At 39.6% G+C, this 25,127-nt stretch overlaps 1 protein-coding gene across 1 annotated transcript in view; it reads right to left on the minus strand.

Annotated features, from left to right (window-relative positions):
* LOC124595138 (piwi-like protein Ago3) overlaps positions 1 to 25,127 on the minus strand; it is a 198,525-nt gene that overhangs the window by 151,824 nt on the left and 21,574 nt on the right. The window contains exons 3-5 of the mRNA XM_047133737.1: positions 16,082 to 16,398; positions 15,590 to 15,736; positions 1,472 to 1,670 (exon numbers count right to left, since the gene is read on the minus strand). Coding sequence (XP_046989693.1) covers positions 1,472 to 1,670; positions 15,590 to 15,736; positions 16,082 to 16,398 — 663 coding nt within the window. The remainder of the gene's footprint in view (positions 1 to 1,471; positions 1,671 to 15,589; positions 15,737 to 16,081; positions 16,399 to 25,127) is intronic.

A 25,127-nucleotide genomic window follows, 5' to 3' on the forward strand; every position in this document is an offset into this window, starting at 1 on the left:
ATGTGTGAGTTTCTTTAATACAGCATCATTGATCATATCGTACCCAGGCTCACAGCCTTCTATACTCTCCAGATGCTTCTCTGACAGCAGGAAATATTAAAAGCGTCATAAACAAGGATGGAGTCACATAGTAAAGAGGATGTGCCACTATCTTGTTTGAAGCAAGATGGCTTTTACATCATTTGTAGCATGAATTACTCTCCGAAGATTGGAAGCAATTTTCTAACATGCTACAGAACTATGTGGTGGTAAAAATAATTTCAAAATTTGACAAATTTTTCGCACATTCCCCCTCAAAGGAAATACGTACCTTTAGTTTAACTGCACAGTTTTATCACATGATGTCATGTTTGAGGGAAACTGTATAATCATTAGATGTAACTGTACAGTTCCGGCAGGTTGTTCATGTGCATGATTTACTAGTCTTTAATAATGATATACTGTGAAGTTTTGTCCAATAATTGTACACTTTTTCATTGATTTGTCATCACCAGTTACCTGAATCTCAACAAGTTGTCACAAAAAAAAATGTGCTTTTTAATTTTGTTGTAGGCTTCTGTAACCTTGGGATACAAAATGTGTTTCCTATTTTGATTGTGTATTTAAAAAATGGCCATGTACTATGTTTTAATCTGCAAGCCACAACTTTCTGGGGCCTTACACAACTTGTGACAGTGTAGTGAATAAAATAACATTCAATCCATTTTTCAGGAAGAAAGAAGCAACACAGCTGCGCAACATCACAGCAATCCAAAGATCTCATTTTTCTGTTGTCACAAACACTGCATGGAATGCAAGAATTGAGAGAACTAGGAATGGAACTGAAGGGAAAACTGAACATAGGGCACACACCTTTAAATTCAGATACCGTAAGGATTTTGACTTTGATAGTTACCAGCTTAGTTTAACTGATGGTGTGCAGGCCCCTGTAAATGATGATGCATAAACTTGCTCCCTTTTTAATGCAGGCGGACTATGAGTGTCAACATTCAGTAAGTGCTGGTTTTAATCAAAGCTAGATTATATGGATAGCTTAACAAAATCTATACTGCAGCATGGCAAGAACAGGAGTACAGACATGAAAGTGATTTTTTTTCAACTCTTCAAATATGGAGATAGTTTGCGCGTGTGTGTGTGTGTGTGTGTGTGTGTGGTGGGGGGGGGGGGGGGGGGGGGGAGGGGGGGGGGGGGGGGGGGGGGGGGGGGGGGGGGGGGGGGGGGGGGGGGGGGGGGGGGGGGGGGGAGGGGGGAGAGATGTTATTTATTTGTTTCCCATATTCAAGCATCATTGGTGCACTGCCAGCGTCTTACCCCCCCCCCCCCCCCCCATGCCCCCCACACACATAAATCCCACATATATGGCAGAAAATGTTACGTGAACATGTACCTATTTTTTCCTGAATCTCTTAAAACAGACTTATCAGATTTGTATCTTAAGTATAGCTGAAACATCAGCTGACATTTCACTTACCTCTTCTGTCAATTTTATGGGTAAATAAAGTGTTACACCATCGAAGGTCTTGCAGCGCCCAATGCTATCTGCAAGACTGTTCAGTATCTTGCTTCTTATACTTTTGGAATCAACAGTAGGAGAGAAACGTACTTCATATTCAAATACTCCTTTGTCTGGTTGCACTGCTAACCTTATGTAATTCGCTGTTGCTGGTATACTGTAAAATATAAATTGTTGCAATCTAATATACTGTCTTCCTCAACTAAAAGTGAAACATTTAGGATGAATATCATATTTTATAAACTTCTCTTGCAATTTAAATTTGTGGGACATGGTGAGCAATAAGGTTTAAGGAACAGGGAAGGAAGTGAAAAGTATCCCATACAACTGCCAATGAGGTAAGCAAATTTTTATTAATCCCAGGTATCTATTCAACTGAAAATTGTTCATAGATTACAACCTTGGGCCACTGGCACTCTAACCCAGACACAAGGTATGAGCCCTAATGTGGTCAACAGTTTTAATTCAAGATGTTTCACAAGTGGACACACTGCACTCTCTTTCCACTGATACAGTAAATCAAACGGAAAATTCTCCGAAATGTTTGATGGACATCTAATGTGAACATTAGGGACAATGACGCAGAGGAATTTTATTAAAAATTTTCAAATGTGCATGAATTCCTAAGGGACCCAACTGCTTAGGTCATCAGTCCCTACACTTACACACTACTTAAACTTATTTATACTACGAACAAAACGTACACCCAAGCCCGAGGGAGGACTCAAAACCTCCAGCGGGAGGGGCCATGCAATCCGTGACATGGCACCTCTAACTACGCAGCCACTCTGCGTAGTGGAATTTGATTCATCAAAGAAGTCAATCCCATGGTTCAAGGCATTATCCTATTGAAATATGGATGTAAAGTTTGCTGATGGACGTACACACATAGCTCCAAATCCTTTAAAAACAGCAATTGGCGTTCAAATCATCTGCAGTATTTTAAGAGTTAATATTGAACATTGTGTTCAATGGAGCCTCAAGCCATCATTCTTGATTAATACCAAGCAGAAGAGAGAAAGTGTATTGACATGCTACACATTACAAGTAGCATAGGACAGTGATTTTTTTAACTGCACGCATGCACACTTTTCAGATGACAGTCCACCAAGCTTAATCTGTGCACCACTCTTACATACCACAGTTTTCAGTATAAAACAAATAAAACAGAGCATTTTGAATATACCTAAATGAATCAAAACCACATTTCTTTGTTGTTGTTGTTGTTGTTGTTGTTGTCTTCAGTCCTGAGACTGGTTTGATGCAGCTCTCCATGCTACTCTATCCTGTGCAAGCTTCTTCATCTCCCAGTACCTACTGCAACCTACATCCTTCTGAATCTGCTTAGTGTATTCATCTCTTGGTCTTCCTCTATGATTTTTATCCTCCACACTGCCCTCCAATACTAAATTGGTGATCCCTTGATGCCTCAGAATATGTCCTCCCAACCGATCCCTTCTTCTTGTCAAGTTGTGCCACAAACTCCTCTTCTCCCCAATTCCATTCAATACCTCCTCATTAGTTATGTGATCTACCCATCTAATCTTCAGCATTCTTCTGTAGCACCACATTTCGAAAGCTTCTATTCTCTTCTTGTCCAAACTATTTATCGTCCATAGTCAACATTGTCCAAAGCTTTCTGTAAGTCTACAAATGCTAGAAACGTAGGTTTGCCCTTCCTTAATCTAGCTTCTAAGATAAGTCGTAAGGTCAGTATTGCCTCACGTGTTACAACATTTCTACGGAATCCAAACTGATCTTTCCCGAGGTCGGCTTTTACTAGTTTTTCCATTCGTCTGTAAAGAATTCGCGTTAGTATTTTGCAGCTGTGACTTATTAAACTGATAGTTCAGTAATTTTCACGTCTGTCAACACCTGCTTTCTTTGGGATTGGAATTATTATATTCTTCTTGAAGTCTGAGGGTATTTCACCTGTTTCATACATCTTGCTCACCAGATGGTAGAGTTTTGTCAGGACTGGCTCTCCCAAGGCTGTCAGTAGTTCCAATGGAATGTTGTCTACTCCGGGGGCCTTGTTTCGACTCAGGTCTTTCAGTGCTCTGTCAAACTCTCACGCTCCGATCCGTAGAACGCCAGTTTTTTCTCTCCTGATAACGACATCCTCTTGAGTAGTCCCCACCTGGAGATCCGAATGGGGGACTATTTTACCTCCGGAGTATTTTACCCAAGAGAACGCCATCATCATTTAACCATACAGTAAAGCTGCATGCCCTCGGGAATTAGTTTGCCAGGAAGACGAAGCATATAGATACAGGCGAACAAATTACAAACTCATAAACTTGTTCTGTAGAACAACATGTAAAGATGGAGGGGTAAGCATTTATAGCAGAAATGAAGTAGCATGTGAAAAAGTCAAATGGGTTGATGATGTGAGTACAGAAATGGTACTTGAGGTTGCAGCAAAAATTTTAAATTAGGGAACAATAGCCTGATTGCACCAGCTCTGTATAGGTCACCTGAAAGCAGTAATGAAGAATTTTTCAACTGTCTGGAGGACCTTTTGGAGAAGACATCACCATATAAAAAACATGTACTGTTTGTTGGAGACCACAACATAGACACACTAAATAACAGCAATAATTATTTGCATTGACTTACCGCAGTGTTATAGCTATTATCACATAAACTAAGAAACTACAAGAATTACTGTAGAGACACAGACATGCATTGACCACATTCTCACAAACGTAAAGGAGAACATAAACTTAACCACAGTAGAAAACTACATATCTGACCACACAGTCCTGACTATGGAAATTTATGTAGGGAATGCAGTTAGAATAAAAGCAATATGTTTATGCATAAAAGAAATTTTTATTATAATAAACAGAGAAAGAATGTGGAAGACCATTACATACTCTTTAGAGATACTAAATTACATTATTATTTAACAAAATACTAACTGCTCAGAAAAAAATACAGAGATTGCTTGACTAACCTTAAAGTTCAGAAATATGCCTATCAAATAAGCAACTCAACCTGTATTACCAAAATAGCCTGGAAAATAATGTATAGAGAATGTGGAAAACAGCAGTCTCATGAACACACCAGCATAACATCAAAAGAAAATGATAATACAACAAATGACCCAAAAGAAGTGTGTGGGAAATTAACAAATGACCCAAAAGAAGTGTGTGGGAAATTAACATACATATTTACTTCAAGCTAAAATGTCTCGTGGCTGGGATCACATTTCACCTAAGCTGTTAAAAGACTACAAAGGAGAGTTAGTGAAGCCTCTCACACATCTAATAAATCTCTCTTACTGCCACAGAGAATTGCCTGATCTTTTGAAAATCACTGAAATCCTACTGGTGTACATGAAGGAAATAAAATCTGACATGAAAAACTATAGGCCAATATCATTAACTTCACAGCTTGGGATATTATTAGAGAAGGTAATATTAAATCAATTTAAGGCATTTTCATCAAACATAATCTATTTAAAAATCTAGAACATGGTTTTAGAAAAGGAAGAGCTACTGTAACAGCAGCAGTAATTTTTATACATAAAACATTAATGCAGCTAAACGAAGGAGACTGGCACCTTCTTGGATATGAGTAAAACTTTTGATACTGTGCATCATACAATTCTATTGCATAAATTAGAAGCATATGGGATGAGAAGGGTAGTCTTACAACTAATTACTTCCTAAATGAAAGACAGGATACAGTGTGTCAAGTTAACATATAAAAGAAATGGCTCAGTTAGTAACAACCAAATCACACAAGATACTTCAATGTGGTGTGCCCCACGGAAGTATATTAGGGCCTTTTCTATTTCTTGTGTACATTAACAATTTAATTGAAGCCCAAGACTGCAGGGTTTTAAGGTATGCTGATGAAACAACTTTTGTTGGGTTGGGCCATGATATGCAAACAGTAGTGAAATCAATTATAATTTTCGGTCAAGTTATCTTACTGCAAGTAAGCTACTCATAAATAACAAGAAGTCAGAGACAATGCAATTCATGCTTAGCTACAGTCAGAACATAAACAGAATGCTATTTACACCTCCATTGGCCCTTAGCTACACAAACACCACTTTATGGGTATAATTGTTAATGAATGTACATCATGGAAAGAACACGTAGACCATATTTGTATGAAAATCAGTACAAATGTGTGTCTGCTGAAAAAGGTTTCAGCCTTCATGGACCATGATAGCTTCCGATAAATATACTCTGGAGTGAGACATTCACTTCTTCAGTGGGAGATATGGGGTGGGGCACCAGCTGTCTGTATGGAAAGGCTCTTCAGATCACAAAAAAAAGGCAGTAAGAGTAGTAGCTAAGGTAAACTAGAGAGAACCCTGAAGAGAAGCCTTTAGACAATATAAAATACTAACCATCTATTCTATGTAAATCCTACAGGTGATAATGTTTGTGAAACAAAATTCAAAATATAATGTAACAAACAGTAATGTACATAGGTACAATACATGGCGGGGGGGTGGGGATTGGGGGAGGGGGGATGGGGGAAGCTGCAGATTGTAGTCCATATGCAATAGGATGAACCATGGACCTTGCCGTTGGTGGGGAGGCTTGCGTGCCTCAGCAATACAGATAGCCATACCGTAGGTGCAACGGAGGGGTATCTGTTGAGAGGCCAGACAAACGTGTGGTTCCTGAAGAGGGGCAGCAGCCTTTTCAGTAGTTGCAGGGGCAACAGTCTGGATGATTGGCTGATCTGGCCTTGCAACACTAACCAAAACGGCCTTGCTGTGTTGGTACTGTGAACGGCTGAAAGCAAGGGTAAACTACAGCCATAATTTTTCCCGAGGGCATGCAGCTTTTCTGTATGGTTAAATGATGATGGTGTCCTCTTGGGTAAAATATTCCGGAGGTAAAATAGTCCCCGATTCGGATATCCGGGCGGGGACTACTCAGGAGGACATCGTTATCACGAGAAAGAAAACTGGTGTTCTACGGATCAGAGCGTGGAATGTCAGATCCCTTAATCAGGCAGGTAGATTAGAAAGTTTAAAAAGGGAAATGGATAGGTTAAAGTTAGATATAGTGGGAATTAGTGAAGTTCGGTGGCAGGAGGAACAAGACTTTTGGTCAGGTGAATACAGGGTTATAAATAAAAAATCAAATAGGGGTAATGCAGGAGTAGGTTTAATAATGAATAAAAAAAAAAATAGGAGTGCGGGTAAGCTACCACAAACAGCATAGTGAACGCATTATTGTGGCTAAGATAGACACGAAGCCCATGCCTACTACAGTATTACAAGTTTATATGCCAACTAGCTCTGCAGAGGATGACGAAATTGATGAAATGTATGATGAGATAAATGAAATTATTCAGGTAGTGAAGGGAGACAAAAATTTAATAGTCATGGGTGACTGGAATTCGAGAGTAGGAAAAGGGAGAGAAGGAGACATAGTAGGTGAATATGGATTGGGGTTCAGAAATGAAAGAGGAAGCCGCCTGGTAGAATTTTGCACAGAGCATAACTTAATCATAGCTAACACTTGGATCAAGAATCATGAAAGAAGGTTGTATACATGGAATAATCCTGGAGATACTAAAAGGTATCAGATAGATCATATAATGGTAAGACAGAGATTTAGGAACCAGGTTTTAAATTGTAAGACATTTCCAGGGACAGATGTGGACTCTGACCACAATCTATTGGTTATGAACTGTAGATTAAAACCGAAGAAACTGCAAAAAGGTGGGAATTTAAGGAGATGGGACCTGCATAAACTGAAAGAACCAGAGGTTGTACAGAGTTTCAGGGAGCGCATAAGGGAACAATTGACAGGAATGGGGGAAAGAAATACAGTAGAAGAGGAATGGGTAGCTTTGAGGGATGAAATAGTGAAGGCAGCGGAGGATCAAATAGGTAAAAAGACGAGGGTTGGTAGAAACCCTTGGGTAACAGAAGAAATATTGAATTTAATTGATGAAAGGAGAAAATATAAAAATGCAGTAAATGAAGCAGGCAAAAAGGAATACAAAAGTCTCAAAAATGAGATCGACAGGAAGCGCAAAATGGCTAAGCAGGGATGGCTAGAGGACAAATGTAAGGATGTAGAGGCTTACTCACTACAGGCAAGATAGATACTGCCTACAGGAATATTAGAGAGACTTTTAGAGAAAAGAGAGCCACTTGTATGAATATCAAGAGCTCAGATGGAAACCCAGTTCTAAGCAAAGAAGAGAAAGCAGAAAGGTGGAAGGAGTATATAGAGTGTCTATACAAGGGCGATGTACTTGAGGACAATATTATAGAAATGGAAGGGGATGTAGATGAAGACAGAGCACTGAAAGACCTGAGTCGAAACAAGGCCCCCGGAGTAGACAACATTCCATTAGAACTACTGACGGCCTTGTGAGAGCCTGTCCTGACAAAACTCTACCACCTGGTGAGCAAGATGTATGAGACAAGCGAAATAACCTCAGACTTCAAGAAGAATATAATAATTCCAATCCCAAAAAAAAGCTGGTGTTGACAGATGTGAAAATTACCGAACTGTCAGTTTAATAAGTCACAGCTGCAAAATACTAACGCAAATTCTTTACAGACGATTGGAAAAACTGGTAGAAGCTGACCTCGAGGAAGATCAGTTTGGATTCCGTAGAAATATTGGAACACGTGAGGCAATACTGACCTTACCACTTATCTTAGAAGCTAGATTAAGGAATGGCAAACCTACGTTTTTAACATTTGTAGACTTGGAGAAAGCTTTTGGCAATGTTGACTGGAATACTCTCTTTCAAATGCTGAAAGTGGCAGGGGTGAAATACAGGGAGCGAAAGGCTATTTACAATTTGTACAGAAACCAGAGGGCAGTTATAAGAGTTGAGGGGCATGAAAGGGAAGCAGCGGTTGGGAAGGGAGTGAGACAGGGTTGTAGCCTCTCCCCGATGTTATTAAATCTGTATATTGAGCAAGCAGTAAAGGAATAAAAAGAAAAATTTGAGTAGGTATTAAAACCCATGGAGAAGAAATAAAAACTTTGAGGTTCGCCGATGACATTGTAATTCTGTCAGAGACAGCAAAGGACTTGGAAGAGCAGCTGAACGGAATGGACAGTGTCTTGAAAGGAGGGTATAAGATGAACAACAACAAAAGCAAAACAAGGATAATGGAATGTAGTCGAATTAAGTCGGGTGATGCTGAGGGAATTAGATTAGGAAATGAGACACTTAAAGTAGTAAAGGAGTTTTGCTATTTGGGGAGCAAAATAACTGACAATGGTCGAAGTAGAGAGGATATAAAATGTAGACTGACAATGGCAAGGAAAGCGTTTCTGAAGAAGAGAAATTTGTTAACATCGAGCAAAGATTTAAGTGTCAGGAAGTCATTTCTGAAAGTATTTGTATGGAGTGTAGCCATGTATGGAAGTGAAACATGGACAATAAATAGTTTGGAGAAGAAAAGAATAGAAGCTTTCAAAATGTGGTGCTACAGAAGAATGTTGAAGATTAGATGGGTAGATCACATAACTAATGAGGAGGTATTGAATAGAATTGGGGAGAAGAGGAGCTTGTGGCACAACTTGACTAGAAGAAGGGATCGGTTGGTAGGACATGTTCTGAGGCATCAAGGGATCACAAATTTAGCATTGGAGGGCAGCATGGAGGGTAAAAATCGTAGAGGGAGACCAAGAGATGAATACACTAAGCAGATTCAGAAGGATGTAGGTTGCAGTAGGTACTGGGAGATGAAGGAGCTTGCACAGGATAGATTAGCATGGAGAGCTGCATCAAACCAGTCTCAGGACTGAAGACCACAACAACAACAACAACAACATCCTTTTGTAAAACACTGTATATAGCGTAAATTTGTTTTTGCAACACAAAATTGGTAATTCGTGATCTTCACACACTATACCAATGTTTGCATTTACATTTCAAGTTGTAAAGCTTTTACGTATAACTATATATATAGCATAAAAGGGGGGGGGGGGGGAGAAGAAGAAGAAGAAGAAGAAGAAGAAGAAGAAGAAGGTGGTGATAATTTCCAACCTCCACTATTTATATCAATGTGTTCACCTATTATGTTAACTAAGCCTTTGTATATGTGAACTAAAAATATGGTAATGTCTGAAAACTGATTGTTGTATGGGCAGCAAAGAAACAAATAAATGGGCCAGTGGATTTCATACAAACTGGCTCTCTTCAAAATATACTGCATAAAGACAGAATAGGCATAAGTGCCTAACCTCTATGTCCAGGAGGAGGAGGAGGAGGAGGAGAAGAAGAAGAAGAAGAAGAAGAAATGAACATGTGTCTGTGAAAGAGGTCTTTTATCTTCTTATGCAGATGGAAAATGACATCACGGTAAAACTACTACTAACAGCTTACGAAAATCTGAACAATTTCCAATGTAAGGTGTCACAAAGATAATGTGATTGACGTCACCTCTATTGATTTTTCATTACTGGTACATCAAATGTCAGTTTTTCAAAGAAAACAAATCTGAAAGGTGCTGAAATCCTCAAAAATGTCCAGGTCTGCCCAGAGAGAATCTGGAGTAGGTTATATTTTCACTAAGGTACGTTAAGATAACCTACACTTTTGTCCATTATGTAAGTTTATGGCCATATATGAATGAGTTGTGTTGCAATTGGCTTTGTACCACGTGCTTTCTTACGTCGCAAGTGTCATCAAGTGTCATCTCAAGCGGAACCGGGGAACTAGTGAAGTCTGCTTATTATGTTTGGTGTTTGCCTGATTCCATTTAACAATGGAAGCTAAGATTTTTCCTAATAGTAAATGGTACAGCAATCAATTGCAAATAATGTTTATCGCAAATCCAGATTTTGGTCACAGTGTGGCCACCTTCATTGTAGTAAATTTAAGTTAAAACATTACTGCACAGGAGATGGTCAAACAGTGACCGGAAATTGGATTTGCAATAAACATTATTTGCAACTGATTGCTGTACCCTCTACTACTTTAAATAAATACAGTCACAGGGCACATCTGTTACCACATGTAATCAAACCCGATGCACTCAAGATAGGCACCTAAGCAGCAGCACCCAAAGCTAACATGCTTGACACCTCAGGCTGGTTCACATCACTCTATTACATGACATACACTGCATATTTCTTGTGCGAATCCACACATGCACACTGGATGGAAATACTGCACAAATCTCTTAAGGGGGCTGACTGTTCATTTAAATTACGAATTTCTGAGGGCTCAAGGTTCCTATTTATTAAGGAAATGTTTGTTGTTATTATTTATTAAGCAATTTTTATGACCAGGAAAGACGTATAATGGTATGGAAGTTGAAGGAGGAAGAAAGCAGGCTACAGTACCTACAAGTAGTAAAGGAAAGCACCCCAAATGATGAACCAAAAATGGTAGTGGAGGAATGGGGTAGATTCAAGGGGACATTATAAGTGCGGTGGAAGCAATATGTGGGAGGACAAGCAACAAAAAGAGATGGAAAGAAACACCCTGGGGGAATGAGAAATCAAAGGATATAGAACAGAAGAAGAATAGAGCCTTTAGGGTATGGTTCCAGAAGAGAACAGTAGAGACAAAAGAAGAGTATCAGGTAAGAAAGAAAGAAGCATAAAGAGTGGTGGTGGTGAAGGAAAGAGAAAGCAGATGAAACAGTGGACCAGAATCATGGAGGAGGATAGTGAAGGCTCAAAAAAAAAGTTATATGGGATGAGTAAAAGTAAGAGGAAGAATGGTATGACAGCTTATGCTCAAATGGTGAACAAAAGTGGACAAGATGTAGACAACAAGGAGGAACTCAAGACTATGTGGAAGGAGTATTTTGAAGAACTCCTGAACCCGAATGGAGACCTTGATAAGGAGAAACGAGCCGAGGAGAAAAAGAGGAGGATCGCAAATAGAAAAAGACCTTACATGGGGAGAAGTGGAAGAGGCATTGGGGAAACTGAAGGGACGGAAGTCAACAGATAAGGATGAGCTAAGTGTAGAGATGGTGAGAGCAGCAGGAGAGGTGTGGATACAATGGGGATATCGTGCAATGAAAACTGGTTGGAGACAGAAAATGATCCCAGAAGACTGGAAGAAGGGAATATTTGTCCCAATCTTTAGGAAGGGAAATAGAAAAGATTGCAAGAACTATCAGGGAATAACACTGATGAGTCATTGTGCAAAATGGATTCAGAACAGGAAGGTCCACGGAGTTTTGCTGTAAGACAACTGCAGGAACAGCACTATGAATATGGAATAGATCTACTAATGGCCTTCATGGACATTCAAAAAGCATTATGATAGTGCACGTAGAAGTAAAGTGTGGAAAGCCTTGGGGAACAGAGGAGTAGCAAAACAGATTATTTGGAGGATAAAGGAAATGTACCATGGAAGTGTGAGCTGTGTGAAAGTGGGAGGAGAGAGATCAGCTTGGATTGAACAGAAGAATGGCTTGAGGCAGGGAAGTGCACTTTCACCATTACTCTTCACTGTACTGATGGTTGATATAATGAGTACAGTAGCACAAGTAATTGGTGAAAGGAAGATGAGAGCTATGGTGTTTGCAGATGATCTGATGATTTGGGGGAATAAGGAGAAGGAAGTACAAGAGCAGTTGGACATATGGGAATGAACAGTACAAGAATATGGGATGAAATTTAGTATAAGTAAGAGTGAGATGATTATCACAATAAGAACAATGGAGAAAGGAACAACTTAAATAACAATAACTGGTGGAGAATGGTTGAGGAGAGTGGAGAGTTTCAACTAACTAGGAAGCCTGATACAGGAAGATGGAAAAAATTACAGAGACATAAACGAGTGGGGGAGAAAAGCAGATGCATTTCGGAGGAGTGTTGGAAGCCTGATAGGAGCAAGGATGTACCCCAAATCAGTAAAAAGGTTATATACCGGTCATACTACGTCCAGATCCTGACATATGCATCAGAAACCTAGGTTATGAAAGAAAGAGAGAAAAGCAAAGTACAAACTAGTGAGATGAAATATTTGAGAAACAGTATTAGAGTGACAAAGATAGACAGGTTAAGAAATGAGAGGATCAGAGAGGTGGATCCATTACAGGAGGAAATAGAGAAATCAAGACTGGGATGGTATGGAAACGTTAAGAGAATGGAGGAGAAGAGGATACCCAGGAGGATACACAAGATGAAACTGGAAGGAAAGAGACCAAGAGGAAGACTGAGAGACAGATGGCTGAAAGGCCTATGTTCTATACAGACCAGGCCAAATGATGGAAACTGTCCAAGATGGTGATGATGAAGTAATTATTGTTATATCTTTCTATAAATTTATGTTTATACAGCATTCTGCACATGAAGGATACTGTTACTTTGAAGCTACTACTCTAACAGTGTTTGTAACCCTTAGCATTAGGGCACGATAATGACGATGAAAAATCTGATGTTGGGTTCAACCCTGGCTGGGAAGAAGGGACAAAGACAGTGGCATATATTTCTTATTAATGAAGGAATTGAGGCCCTCAAGATCCACAGGAATTCTGGAACTTCATGAGAACAGACATGACATTTCAACAACCTACTGTCAGTGATAGAGGAAGTATTTTATTTAGGTGACAAAGTAATGAATGAGACATTTTCACCCAGTTGGAAGTAACGCCATTCCTTGCTATACACGTGAATTAACGCTTGTTTGGTCCAATCCATTTCTAGAACATGAAGCTACCAGTACAACAAATGCTTTTCACAAACAGCTTGTATAGTAAGTTTGTTGGCAGAAAGTATTGTTCCTCTTTAGTTACTGCCTTTTATAAAAATTTAATCACTAAAAAATGTGCAACAGATCTCCAATATGAAAACATTGAGCTATCTGCTTATCACCAATATCAACAATAATAGTAAAACATAAACAACAAAAAGCACAAAACATACTCTGAATAAACCCTTCTGTACTTGAGCAAATTGACGGGAGTTTAGAATTGCTTTCTATTTTCGAGCATGGATAATGTGAAAGCTAATTCTCTTAGCTACATCAACTCTACTGCCAGCTGGCTGCTGTGCTGGACTTTTACCATTTGTGGCAGATTATTGTCTAATATCCCCTTTAAGAGGAGACAAAGTCATGTAGGAGGCCTACGACCTTGACAAACTTGAGGATACTTATGCCAATGGTCAATAGGTTACTAGAATGAACTGGTGACTTGTTGTTCAAGATTTATTTATTACACTGACACATTTCAGGCACTGCCCGTTATCAGAAAGTCAAAAAGAAAAGCCTTTATACAAATTATGAAGTCACAGGTGTTAGTTCTCAGTTTCGCTGCTTAACAACAAAAAATTTAATCCATAACTTTAAACACTTTTCCTTCATAACCTTATTTTTCCAATTGGTTGGTAACTGACCTTGAAAACTGTACATACCATTTTGATCACAGTTTGATGCCGGCATTCTAAACTGAGTCCTCTATCAACATACATACCCATTTTATGGTATCTTTCACTGCTTGGTTTTGTGGGTAAAGAAAATGACATTTCCACACTGGCAGATGTAAAGCTGTGAGGACAGGTCGTGAGTCGTGCCTGGATAGGTCAGTTGGCAAAGCATTTGCCCATGAAAGGCAAAAGTCCTGAGTTCAAGTCTTGTTCCAGCACACAGTTTTAATCTGCCAGGAAGTTTCAAAATGACATTTGTCTGAAGATACCACCATTTGGTTAGAACTTCATGTTTTTGAATTATCCTACGCATGTTGATAGAAAATAGATTGAAAATTACTTGTACAAAATTAATTTGTTAGAAGTCCAGTGGAAGGGCTTTGGGAATTGTCACCAATGGCCAGTGTTCTGGCTGCAAGGGGTCCTTCAATATGGTGCAGTGGTTATATGGAGTGTCTGATGTAGATACAAAAGGATTCGTTAAAGGCAAAAGTATCAGGAATAAAACTATATAATTAGATTTAGCGTAACTTTTTATTTTACCTTAGCAAAAAAAAAAAAAAAAAACGAACATCATCAATTTTTCACGCATTCCAAGAGGGCTATCCCCTTAAGTCACACTGAATCTTTTGATATTTATGAGGCATTGCAACACCTGCTTTAATGCTTCCACTTCTTTTGGGAGCTCTTCACAGACCGAGATTGTCATAACACTGGCCTTTCTGATCGCACAACAGGGTGCACTGCTGGACCTGCATGTATGCTTATCTCAGCAAATCTGAAGGCTTGGGCCTGGTGGTATAGCAGTAAAGCAAGTGCCTGAAAAAATATGTGATTTGGAAACAAATCACAGTTGATAACAGATTTCTCAGTCTGCCTTTTAACATAACATTCACCTTTCAGTGATGTGATGATGATGATAATAATAATAATAATAATAATAATAATAATAATAATGCTGGCACATTTTAATAAATGAACTTGCTGACTAGAATGGTCTGAAACATTCATTCCATGTGTTACAGTTTCCTCAAATGTGTTTGTATGTGTTTTATTCTCCAACTTGAAAAACTACAAGTATCTGTACACACAATCCAGTCACGACTTATTACATGACCTTTCCTTATCTAGGTAGTGAAATAAGTTTGTTGGTAACCAACTAGCATTAAGTAAGGCAACAGTGTTTGATACTGGATACTAGACCGAATTTACTGCACTCCATGCCAGGTACTTTAAGTACTGACAAAGAAAGCAGGTGTGTCCATCACAAGGAGGAGAAGAAAAAAGCTGATAGAATGGGAGTGGGTGGCTACCTTACCACTAAAAGCAACAGACCTGTGTAATAGCAGTAATAATCTAAGTTTCGCACAGATCCATTCCCCGAATATATTCAGTAAGCTGATGAGCAAACACAGTTATTCCTAAAATTTCCTGATATGAGAAGTGAAGAGACAAGGTTATTAATATTTAAGCCCTGGTGGATGTTTGCAGATCACACTGTAGGAAATAGGTGACCATAACAAAGGTATTATTAGTCAAGCAGAAGAAAGTCATTAATTGCATTCATCACAAGTATCAAAAATCTTTCATGAGTAACTTAATGTTAAACTGAAGGCTTCAGAAAATATGAAGAACTTTAAGCAGTCAAAATATATTGAATAATGAATACACAGAAAATCTGCACAGTAAGTAAGTCAGTCAAGAAAAAGGCTTTGTAATGAATTCTTACCGTTCTCCCTGTTGTCCCATACAAACTACTGGGGGTTTCCGCTCTATTTCCACCTGCTCCATCTTTTGGGCCAGAGATTCCACTGGTATGGCTGTCTCTGGAGGCTTCTGTGTAGGTACAGGAGCAGGTATGCCTCTTGAGGTTCCACTGCAAGTTGTATAATATATTACTTTTAATAGCTCCACTTTCATAAACTAATAGAAACTGAATAAATACCAAACATGAAAACTGGAAAGAACAGACAGTAATATCTATTGTGTGGCTATATGCTAGCATTTTGGAACATCTTTTCGTTGGTTTTGCAAGTTCAATACCCCGAGTAACAGCCTATTTAAATATCAGTAAGCCATATATATTTAGCAATTCTATTCTCTCTATTACCTACTTACAAAGTAGCAATCTCAAAAGGAAAAAAATAGGTTTTCAACAGTGTCTAAGAACAAATCCTACGAAGTAACACATTCCATTCACTGCCAGTTCAAATGTACTTACGGCATACTACGAAGTGCTTCATACAGTGCCGCACGACCCCTGCCCACTGGCCTTACTGCAGGAGTGGGAGCTGCTGCTGCTGCTGCTGCTGCTGCTGGAGCAGCAGTAGTAGTAGTAGTAGAAACAACAGGTGTTGACACTGGTCCTGGTGTTGTACTTTGTACTCTGTGCTGTGATGTTTTTATAAGTGCCATTAGTTTTTGTCCACGACCACCTCCCACTAATGGTGCTTCACGGGATGAGGCTTCGGCAGTTTCTTGTGAAGATGCAACATGCTGTTCAGGAAGCAACACTCCACGTCCACGGGAAAATCCAGACTGTCCAATGCAATAATTTCAGAATTAATATGTGTGTGTGTGTGTGTGTGTGTGTGTGTGTGTGTGTGTGTGTGTGTCAATATGCAGCTTGTTAGCTGTAAATTTTTAAACAGTGATATCCACACCAGGAAGCATGTACAGGGAGGAGCAGTGGAAAAACAGATTTTTCAGTATTGAATGACCGGGACAAACAGTGTGATAAAAGTAATAAAAAAGAGCATTAAGTGACAGATTTTTAAAGCAGTTTTGAAATATACATATTTTAATTAGGTTCGAAAAATAATGTCTTGGAGATGACGTCCTTCTTGCTGGATACAAATTTGGATCCTCTCTCAAAAGCTACGCATGGCTCTGTCCCACATTTCATTCAGCACAGCTTCAATTTCCTGACGAATGGAATTCTTCAGGTCATCGATTGTGCGAGGCTTGATCATGTAGACTTTTGATTTTAAATATTCCCACAAAAAGAAGTGGCATATAGACAAATCGGGTGAACGAGGGGGCCAGTAAACATCACCATATCTCGAAACATGTCCTGGGGACGTTTGTCGAACCACATCCATGGATGCTCTCCCTGTGTGGGCTGTGACACTGTCCTGCTGAAACCATATTTCTCTCATGTTCACTTGACGCCTTTTAAGTTCTGGTTGTTTAACATTTTAACGTAGCGTGCTGACATCACAGTAACTGCAGTTCCTTCCACTTCAAAAAAAAAATAGGGTCAAACAATCCCCATCTTTGAAATGCAGCACCACACTGTTACTTTTAAACTGTGGAGAAGTCTTAGGTGTAATCCATGTGGGTTCTCCGGCACCCAATACTGACAATTCTGAACATTGACGTAACCATTTACATGAAAATGTGCTTATCACTCAAAGACCATAGCATCTGCATCTTCCGTAACAATTTCGTCCATTACGCAACAAAACTCCCTGCGCTGCACAAAATCCCCTTCACTAAGCTGCTGGACGATCATTATCTTGTACGGGTGAAACTTAAGATACCCATGTCAGATGCAGTGAAGCGAACGACGTGACATACCCAGCGCTACAGCCTGTCATCTAACCGATCGTTTCGGGCTAGCAAGAACTACCGTTCTCACTCAGTCTACATTTTCCAGAATACAAACTGAATGGGGAAGACCAAGCGGTTTCTTTTTTATCACAGATCCAGAACTTCTAAACACTGCAACCCATCGGAGTACAGTATTTCAATCAGGCACTGCACCTCGACATCCAACTCTAACATTCTGACGGAAAAGGCATTGCATTGTGACTACTGAATCATCGTTTCTAAAGTACTGCTTGATAACGAACACATGATGCTCTACACTCCAACGCTCCATAGCAACTGAAACTGCATTGTATGGGCAGTCTGCCAACATTCATTCAAGATCAATACCCCTCTCCCGTCATCACTTACTGGCGGTTCAAAAAACATGCATTTCCTCTGCTCCACCCTGTACATCCTTCATTGGATACAATGACAGTAAAACAAGTAAGACAATTTCTCAGAACTTTTTTCCCCAATTTACTACAGTAGTTAGTATCAAAATCAAAATATTCACTAGAAATGTATAATTAATTTAACGTCCAAAGAAACTTTTTACATATAAGTAAACTTTAGCTGCATTTTTGTTTGCTGCTTGCATATTTATCTTCTGTCAGCTTCAAATGATGCGATAATGTTGATGATAACATTTGATGTTTCCAATGGTTCCACAATCCAAGACTCATGATTTATTTCTGTACAACAAATTTGGCTTTCACAGTCACATGGAATAATGAAGATTGTGGTATGCTGGGGTAAAAGATATTGAAGATTTTAGTGCACAATTAAATCGTGTGGCAAATGTGATTAAAAGTGGAAATGTTGAAGATTTCAACTGGAATTTGAACCACACATGCGCCCCCCCCCCCCCCCCCCCCAACATAAAATTAAGAAATTTTCACTAAAAATGATAAATTGAACACAAAAGATCTTGTCATATACAGCACCCATGACAAATCACAGGAGGTCTAAACAAGATCCAGCCAATCTATGTAATGCACAACAACTTCCAGCTTTGAAACAGATAACAAAAATTTATAAGCATGGTCACACCCATTCGTAGTGTGCAAGTCCCCAAACATTTTCTTCAATCCTTGTATCAAAATACAAAATATATTTTGGCATATGGTGATAAGTAGGCCACAAACCCAACAAAATGTATGTTAATTGGCAGGTCCTATTTGTAGATAGGTCAGGGCAACTCATGACTCACTGAAGTGACTGCTATGAGGCAAGCCACAACTCCCTGCTGGCTTCACTGATCCTGTATCCACTCACACAGAGGGCACAGCTCTAACAACAAAGGGTACCACAAGGCAAGCAGTTTCAAGAATGGTGCCACACAGTTATGATCAGTTGCCACATACATGGTGCACTTAATAGGAACCTACTGATACTTCCATCACACAACTAGTTATGAGGGCATGCTGAAAAGTAGTGCCTCCATACTTTCGTGAAAACTTTTGAATCTTATTTAAAAGAAAACCAATGTTATTAACATTCTTCTTTTTATTTATCATGTCTACATATCTGCAACCCCCTACCACTAGAGGGCTTGAACAGTGGCACACAATTGGTGGTGTGTAACTTAACTATGTCGTTGCGTGAGAAAATGCTTGCTTTAACCAAGTTTCAAATTCAATGAAATTTGTCCACACATCGAGCACCCTAGTCTTCAGCATGACAATGTCAGGTCACACACAAGCACTGCAACATCTGCAATAATTCGTCACCTTGGATTCTTTGTCATTGAGCATCCTCAAGTCCTAACTTGGCCCCATCCTATTTTCATCTGTTTCCAAACTTAATGAGCACCTTGGGAAACTTCACTTTGATAGCGATGAAGCCGTGTAAGCAGAGGTCAGGTTGTGGCTCTGTCAACGTCAACCATTCTACAGTGACAGTATTAACAGAGTAGTCTCTCATTGGCAGAAATGTGCTTGTTGTGAGCAATAAATACGTAGGCATGAAAAATAAATATGTTAATAATGTTTGTTTTGTTTAAAGAAGCTTTAAGAGTTTTCATATAAAAAATTCAGAGGCACTAATTTCCAGCATGCCCTCATATGTTAGCTGCTACATAGGGCTAACTACCTCATTGGTCAAACAGTTCACAGATGGACATTCTTCTATCATTTGTGGACAAACGCATATGTGCCGCTTCACGTGGCCACATGTTCCCGATCAGTTGTCACAGAGTGTCAGTTGCCATCCCGTTATCTACAGTTTCTGTAGTTATTGGCCAGCAACTATCAACGAGCGATAAATCAGATAGTCAATGCCGAGTGTCACAGTGTTTATCACTACTCAACATGAGCAGTCCAGACTGAACAGCTATTAGATTACTTAGCCAGTGTACACTGAGTTAGGCTAAACTAGGTGCAGAAATTTTGCAATAATGCCGTGCCTGGGCATGAAACCAAAGATGATTATTTACATGGTTTATACTTTTAATATATGACTAATTTGTTGCTTATTGTGTTGCCCACATTATTTGTGTTCTAGTATTGTGTGCACTGTGACTAGACTGATACCAAGTTTGCAAGCACACCACCCAAATACAGCAATTATTCTTCTATGGTTGGGGATTCACTTCCTGCTGTAACATCAACGAGATAAATTTTAGCTACAGTGCGACGAGAAGAAATTATGCCTGTAACAGTAATAAACATTATCTATTCGACATATAAAAAAATAATGAAAACAATGATAAATATTAATTATTTATATAATATTCTATGATGTAATTGGATATATCGATGTGTATCATAATACAAAGACAATGATAACTGTAAATTCCTTTTATGATCTGCGTTTGTCTGTCTTCCTTTGTTTTTACCTTTTGTTGGTTGGCTTTTGTAGGTTGCAGACGCATATCAAACTGAGGTCTGTTAAGAAATTGTAATTATTTGTTAATTATTACTTGAAAATAGAGTTCATTATTATTATAAATATGAGTGAATAATTATTTGTAACTTTAATTCCTCTCTCAGTAAGCATTATCTGTGTTAATTATTTCTTTCCGCTGCAACGAGCGCAGCCATTGATGATAGCGATTTGTATCGCATTTTTGTCTGTGTTTTCCTTAGAAACAAATCAAATGTTTGCTTGATGAAGTCTAAATAGTGCAAGTAGAGTTTATAGAGTTTAATAAGCATTTCAAATACTTCCTTATTTGCTCTAACAATAGAAAGTCTCTATCAATTGTCTGCCGCCATCTTTACAATTATCTCAGCGGCAAATTCAAATTACGCAACTCTGCAGACATAAATGCCAAACGTAATACAAAAGTGTAAAAATAAATGTGCACCGGTGGTCCCGAACTCATTTTAATGAAAATAATTCGAATCAGATTTGTTCTTTAAAAACAGTGCTCATAGCACGATCCTTATAAGAAACTTTTCTAGCTGGTGTATGGAGCTGAAATTAATTACGCACGAGTTGCGAAGAATATTGTTTCAGGTAACATATGTCAGTGTTGTGCACGGCTGATATTCAGTGGTTTTAATGATCATTTTGCTGAAGATAACTATTTCCATCATAATCAATAGTTGTATAGAATCTGTTGTATGAACTGTGATTTAGTGACACTTACACAACTTACAGACAAAACTTTAACACGACATTAACTTGGAGTTCTTTAGCAACTTGACCAAATCTTTAGCCAGGAGAAAAATTATTTAGTAATTACTCAATGTAATAAAATAAGATTATCATTTTCATTTACAAATTAGTTAAATACCAAACCACTGAATAAAACAGCGAACACCACACTGCTACCCATTATCTTGAACACCAAAACTATTTTGGTGAATACAACAGTAGCATACCGCTTCTCCATACGAACTAGTTATTTTCCTGTGTACGAAGAGCCCATTCTCTCTGCTGCTCACATTAGTTGCAGCACATCTGCAGTTTTGAGGGAATTTGATCACAAGAAATTTCTTCCCTTGGTGATGCCTCATTTGTTCAGTGTCTTCCATGCTGCATACACCTCAATACTAAATATAATAACTTTATTGGGAAGTCAAAATCTGTAGATACAGTCAATCATACAGCAAGCATTCTTTTTCTCTGCTAGGTGCACTGCAAACAGTGTGCTGGAAGAGATGAGGAATTTCACTGTTCAAATTCAGGCTGGATGGGAGTTATTCATGGCTAGACTTAAGTTTGTGTGAGTGGACTCAGATGGCCTCTTAACATCCAAGTGTGGCATTCTGTGATATTTGTACAGAAATGGTAATGAACTGTATGTAGGCCTCAAACTACTTCAAATCCAAAGACAATTAAGAATTGCCCCATAAAAACTGACGACCACAGGATATGTGGTGGACATCATAAGAAGTGGTCATCCCAGGACAGTGCTAGGAAAATGCACAATTGGTGTGGGAATTGTTCACATAAAGCTCCAAAAAATCAACACGTCAGGCAGCCCGTGAAACTGGTCAAGGCTATACACTATCCAGAATGTCATTCAAAAGGAGCTCTCTATTTGCAGCATTGTTCCCAGGGTGGATCGGAGTCCTTTGGTTTGGAGCCAAGTGGAGGGTCTCAACCAGAGGCTTCATCGACTCTGTGACGGTCTTGGTTGCAGATTTCTAGACTTGCACTACTGGGTGGGGAATTGTAGGATGCCCCTAGATAGGTCAGGGGTGCACTACACAAAGGAAGTGGCTACTCGGGTAGCAGAGTACTTGTGGCATGCACATGGGTTTTTTTTAGACTAGGCAGTAGTGCGAGGTGTCCTGATGAACACTCACCAGTCGACGTGCAGGCAGGGAAATCAGGACGCGCTCAGTGTAAAGACACTTCAGCTATCAAGATATTAGCAGTAAATTTTCAGAGTGTTCGGAATAAAGTTCCTGATTTTACTGTCCTCCAGGAAGCGTGTGGCGCGCAAATTATTCTCGGGACTGAGACCTGGCTAAACCTGAGATAGGAAGTTCTGAAATATTTAGTGAGGGTTGGAACGTGTATTGGAAAGACAGATTAGACACCGTAGGAGGTGGTGTCTTCATTGCAGTTGACAAAAATATTGTGTCTACTGAGGTTGAAGTAGAGTGAGGTTGAAGTAGAGTGTGATTGTGAAGTTATCTGGACACATTTGACAGGGCTAGGAGAAATAAAGTTAATTGTTGGGTGTTATTACCGGCCACCAGGTTTCACCGTGACAGTTCTATAATCATTCAAAGGAGTCTACACTCTGTATCGCAGAAGTACCCGGACCATGCTATATTAGTTGGAGGCGACTTCAACCTACCTAGTATAGACTGGGATGTCTATGGATTCATTACAGGTGGTACAGACAAGCCGTCGTGTGAATTACTTTTGAACACATTATCCAAAAACTGTCTTGAGCAACTAAATCGACAGCCAACGTGTAATGGAAATATTTTAGATCTGGTAGCCACGAACAGACCAGACCTCATCGACGGTGTCAGTGTTGAGACAGGGATTAGTGATCATGATGTTGTCATTACGACTATGGTTACGAAAGTTAAAAAGTAGGTCAAGAAGGCTACGAGAGTATTCTTACTAGAAAGAACAAATAAGCAGTTGTTAGCATCCCACTTAGTAAATGAATCAACTTCATTTACTTCCGGTACGATGGACATGGAAGAATTATGGGCAAATTTTAAACACATTGTAAATCACGCATTGGGCAAGTATGTGCCGAAAAAGTGGGTTACGGACAGAAAAGACCCACCGTGGTTTAACAGCACAATTCGGAGAATGCTTAGGAAGCAAAGACAGTTGCACTGGTGGTACAAGAAAGATCGGGAGAATGAGGACAGGCAAAAGTTAGTAGAGGTTCATGCTGCTGTAAAAAGAGCGATGCGCGAAGCATCACTACCACCATCATACCTTAGCAAAAGATCTTGCTGAAAACCCAAGGAAATTCTGGTCTTACGTTAAATCGGTAAGCGGGTCGAAGGCTTCCACCCAATCACTCATTGGTCAGTCTAGCCTGGCAACGGAAGACAGCAAAACGAAAGCTCAAATTTTAAATTTAGCATTTGAGAAATCTTTCACGCAGGATGATCGTACAAACATACCGCCGTTTGAGTCTCGTACAGATTACCGTATGGAGGAGCTGAATGGGTTGAAAATAAATAAATCGCCAGGTCCTGATGGGATTCCAATTCGGTTTTACAGAGAGTACTCTACTGCATTGGCTCCTTACTTAGCATGCATTTATCGCAAATCTCTTGCCCAACGTTAAGTCCCGAGCGACTGAAAAAAAGCGCAGGTGGCGCCTGTATATAAGAAGGGTAAAAGGACGGATCCTCAAAATTACAGACCAATACCATTAACATCGGTTAGTTGCAGGATTCTCAAACATATTCTCAGTTCGAATATAATGAATTTCCTTGAGACAGAGAAGTTGCTGTCCATGCATCAGCACGGCATTAGAAAGCATCGCTCCTGCGAAATGCAACTCGCCCTTTTTTCACATGATATCTTGCGAACCATGGATGAAGGGTATCAGACGGATGCCATATTCCTTGACGTCCGGAAAGCGTTTGACTCGGTGCCCCACTACAGACTCCTAACCTAGGTAGGAGCATATGGGATTGGTTCCCAAATATGTGAGTGGCTCGAAGACTTCTTACGTAATAGAACCCAGTACGTTGTACTCGATGTTGAGTGTTCATCAGAGGTGAGGGTATCATCTGGAGTACCCCAGGGAAGTGTGGTAGGTCCGCTGTTGTTTTCTATCTACATAAATGATCTTTTGGATAGGGTAGATACCAATGTGTGGCTGTTTGCTGATGATGCTGTGGTGTACGGGAAGGTGTCATCGTTGAGTGACTGTAGGAGGAAACAAGATGACTTGGACAGGATTTGTGATTGGTGTAAAGAATGGCAACTAACACTAAATATAGATAAATGTAAATTAATACAGATGAATAGGAAAAAGAATCCCGTAGTGTTTCAATACTCCATTAGTAGTGTAGCACTTGACACAGTCACGTCGATTAAATATTTGGGTGTAACATTGCAGAGCGATATGAAGTGGGACAAGCATGTAATGGCAGCTGTGGGGAAGGCGGATATTCGTCTTCGGTTGATTGGTAGAATTTTGGGAAGATGTGGTTCATCAGTAAAGGAGACCGCTTATAGAACGCTAGTGCGACCTATTCTTGAGTACTGCTCGAGCGTTTGGGATTCCTATCAGGTTGGATTGAGGGAGGACATAGAAGCAATTCAGAGGCGGAATGCTAGATATGTTACTGGTAGGTTTGATCATCATACGAGTGTTACGGAAATGCTTCAGGAACTCGGGTGGGAGTCTCTAGAGGAAAGGAGGCGTTCTTTTCGTGAATTGCTACTGAGGAAATTTAGAGAACCAGCATTTGAGGCTGACTGCAGTACAATTTTACTGCCGCCAACTTACATTTCGAGGAAAGACCACAAAGATAAGATAAAGAGATATTACGGCTCGTACAGAGGCATATAGGCAGTCATTTTCCCCTTGTTCTGTTTGGGAGTGGAACAGGGAGAGAAGATGCTAGTTGTGGTACGAGGTACCCTACACCATGCACCATATGGTGGATTGTGGAGTATGTATGTAGATAGAGGTGGAATTTCTTTCATGGAAATTTCATTACTGCTGTGTGTATGCACCAGACTCTCACCATCAGAAGTATAGAGAAACTGCGCTAGACTTTTTCAGA

The sequence above is a fragment of the Schistocerca americana genome, chromosome 2 (genome assembly GCF_021461395.2).
Source record: "Schistocerca americana isolate TAMUIC-IGC-003095 chromosome 2, iqSchAmer2.1, whole genome shotgun sequence".
Classification (NCBI taxonomy): Eukaryota; Metazoa; Arthropoda; class Insecta; order Orthoptera; family Acrididae; genus Schistocerca; species Schistocerca americana.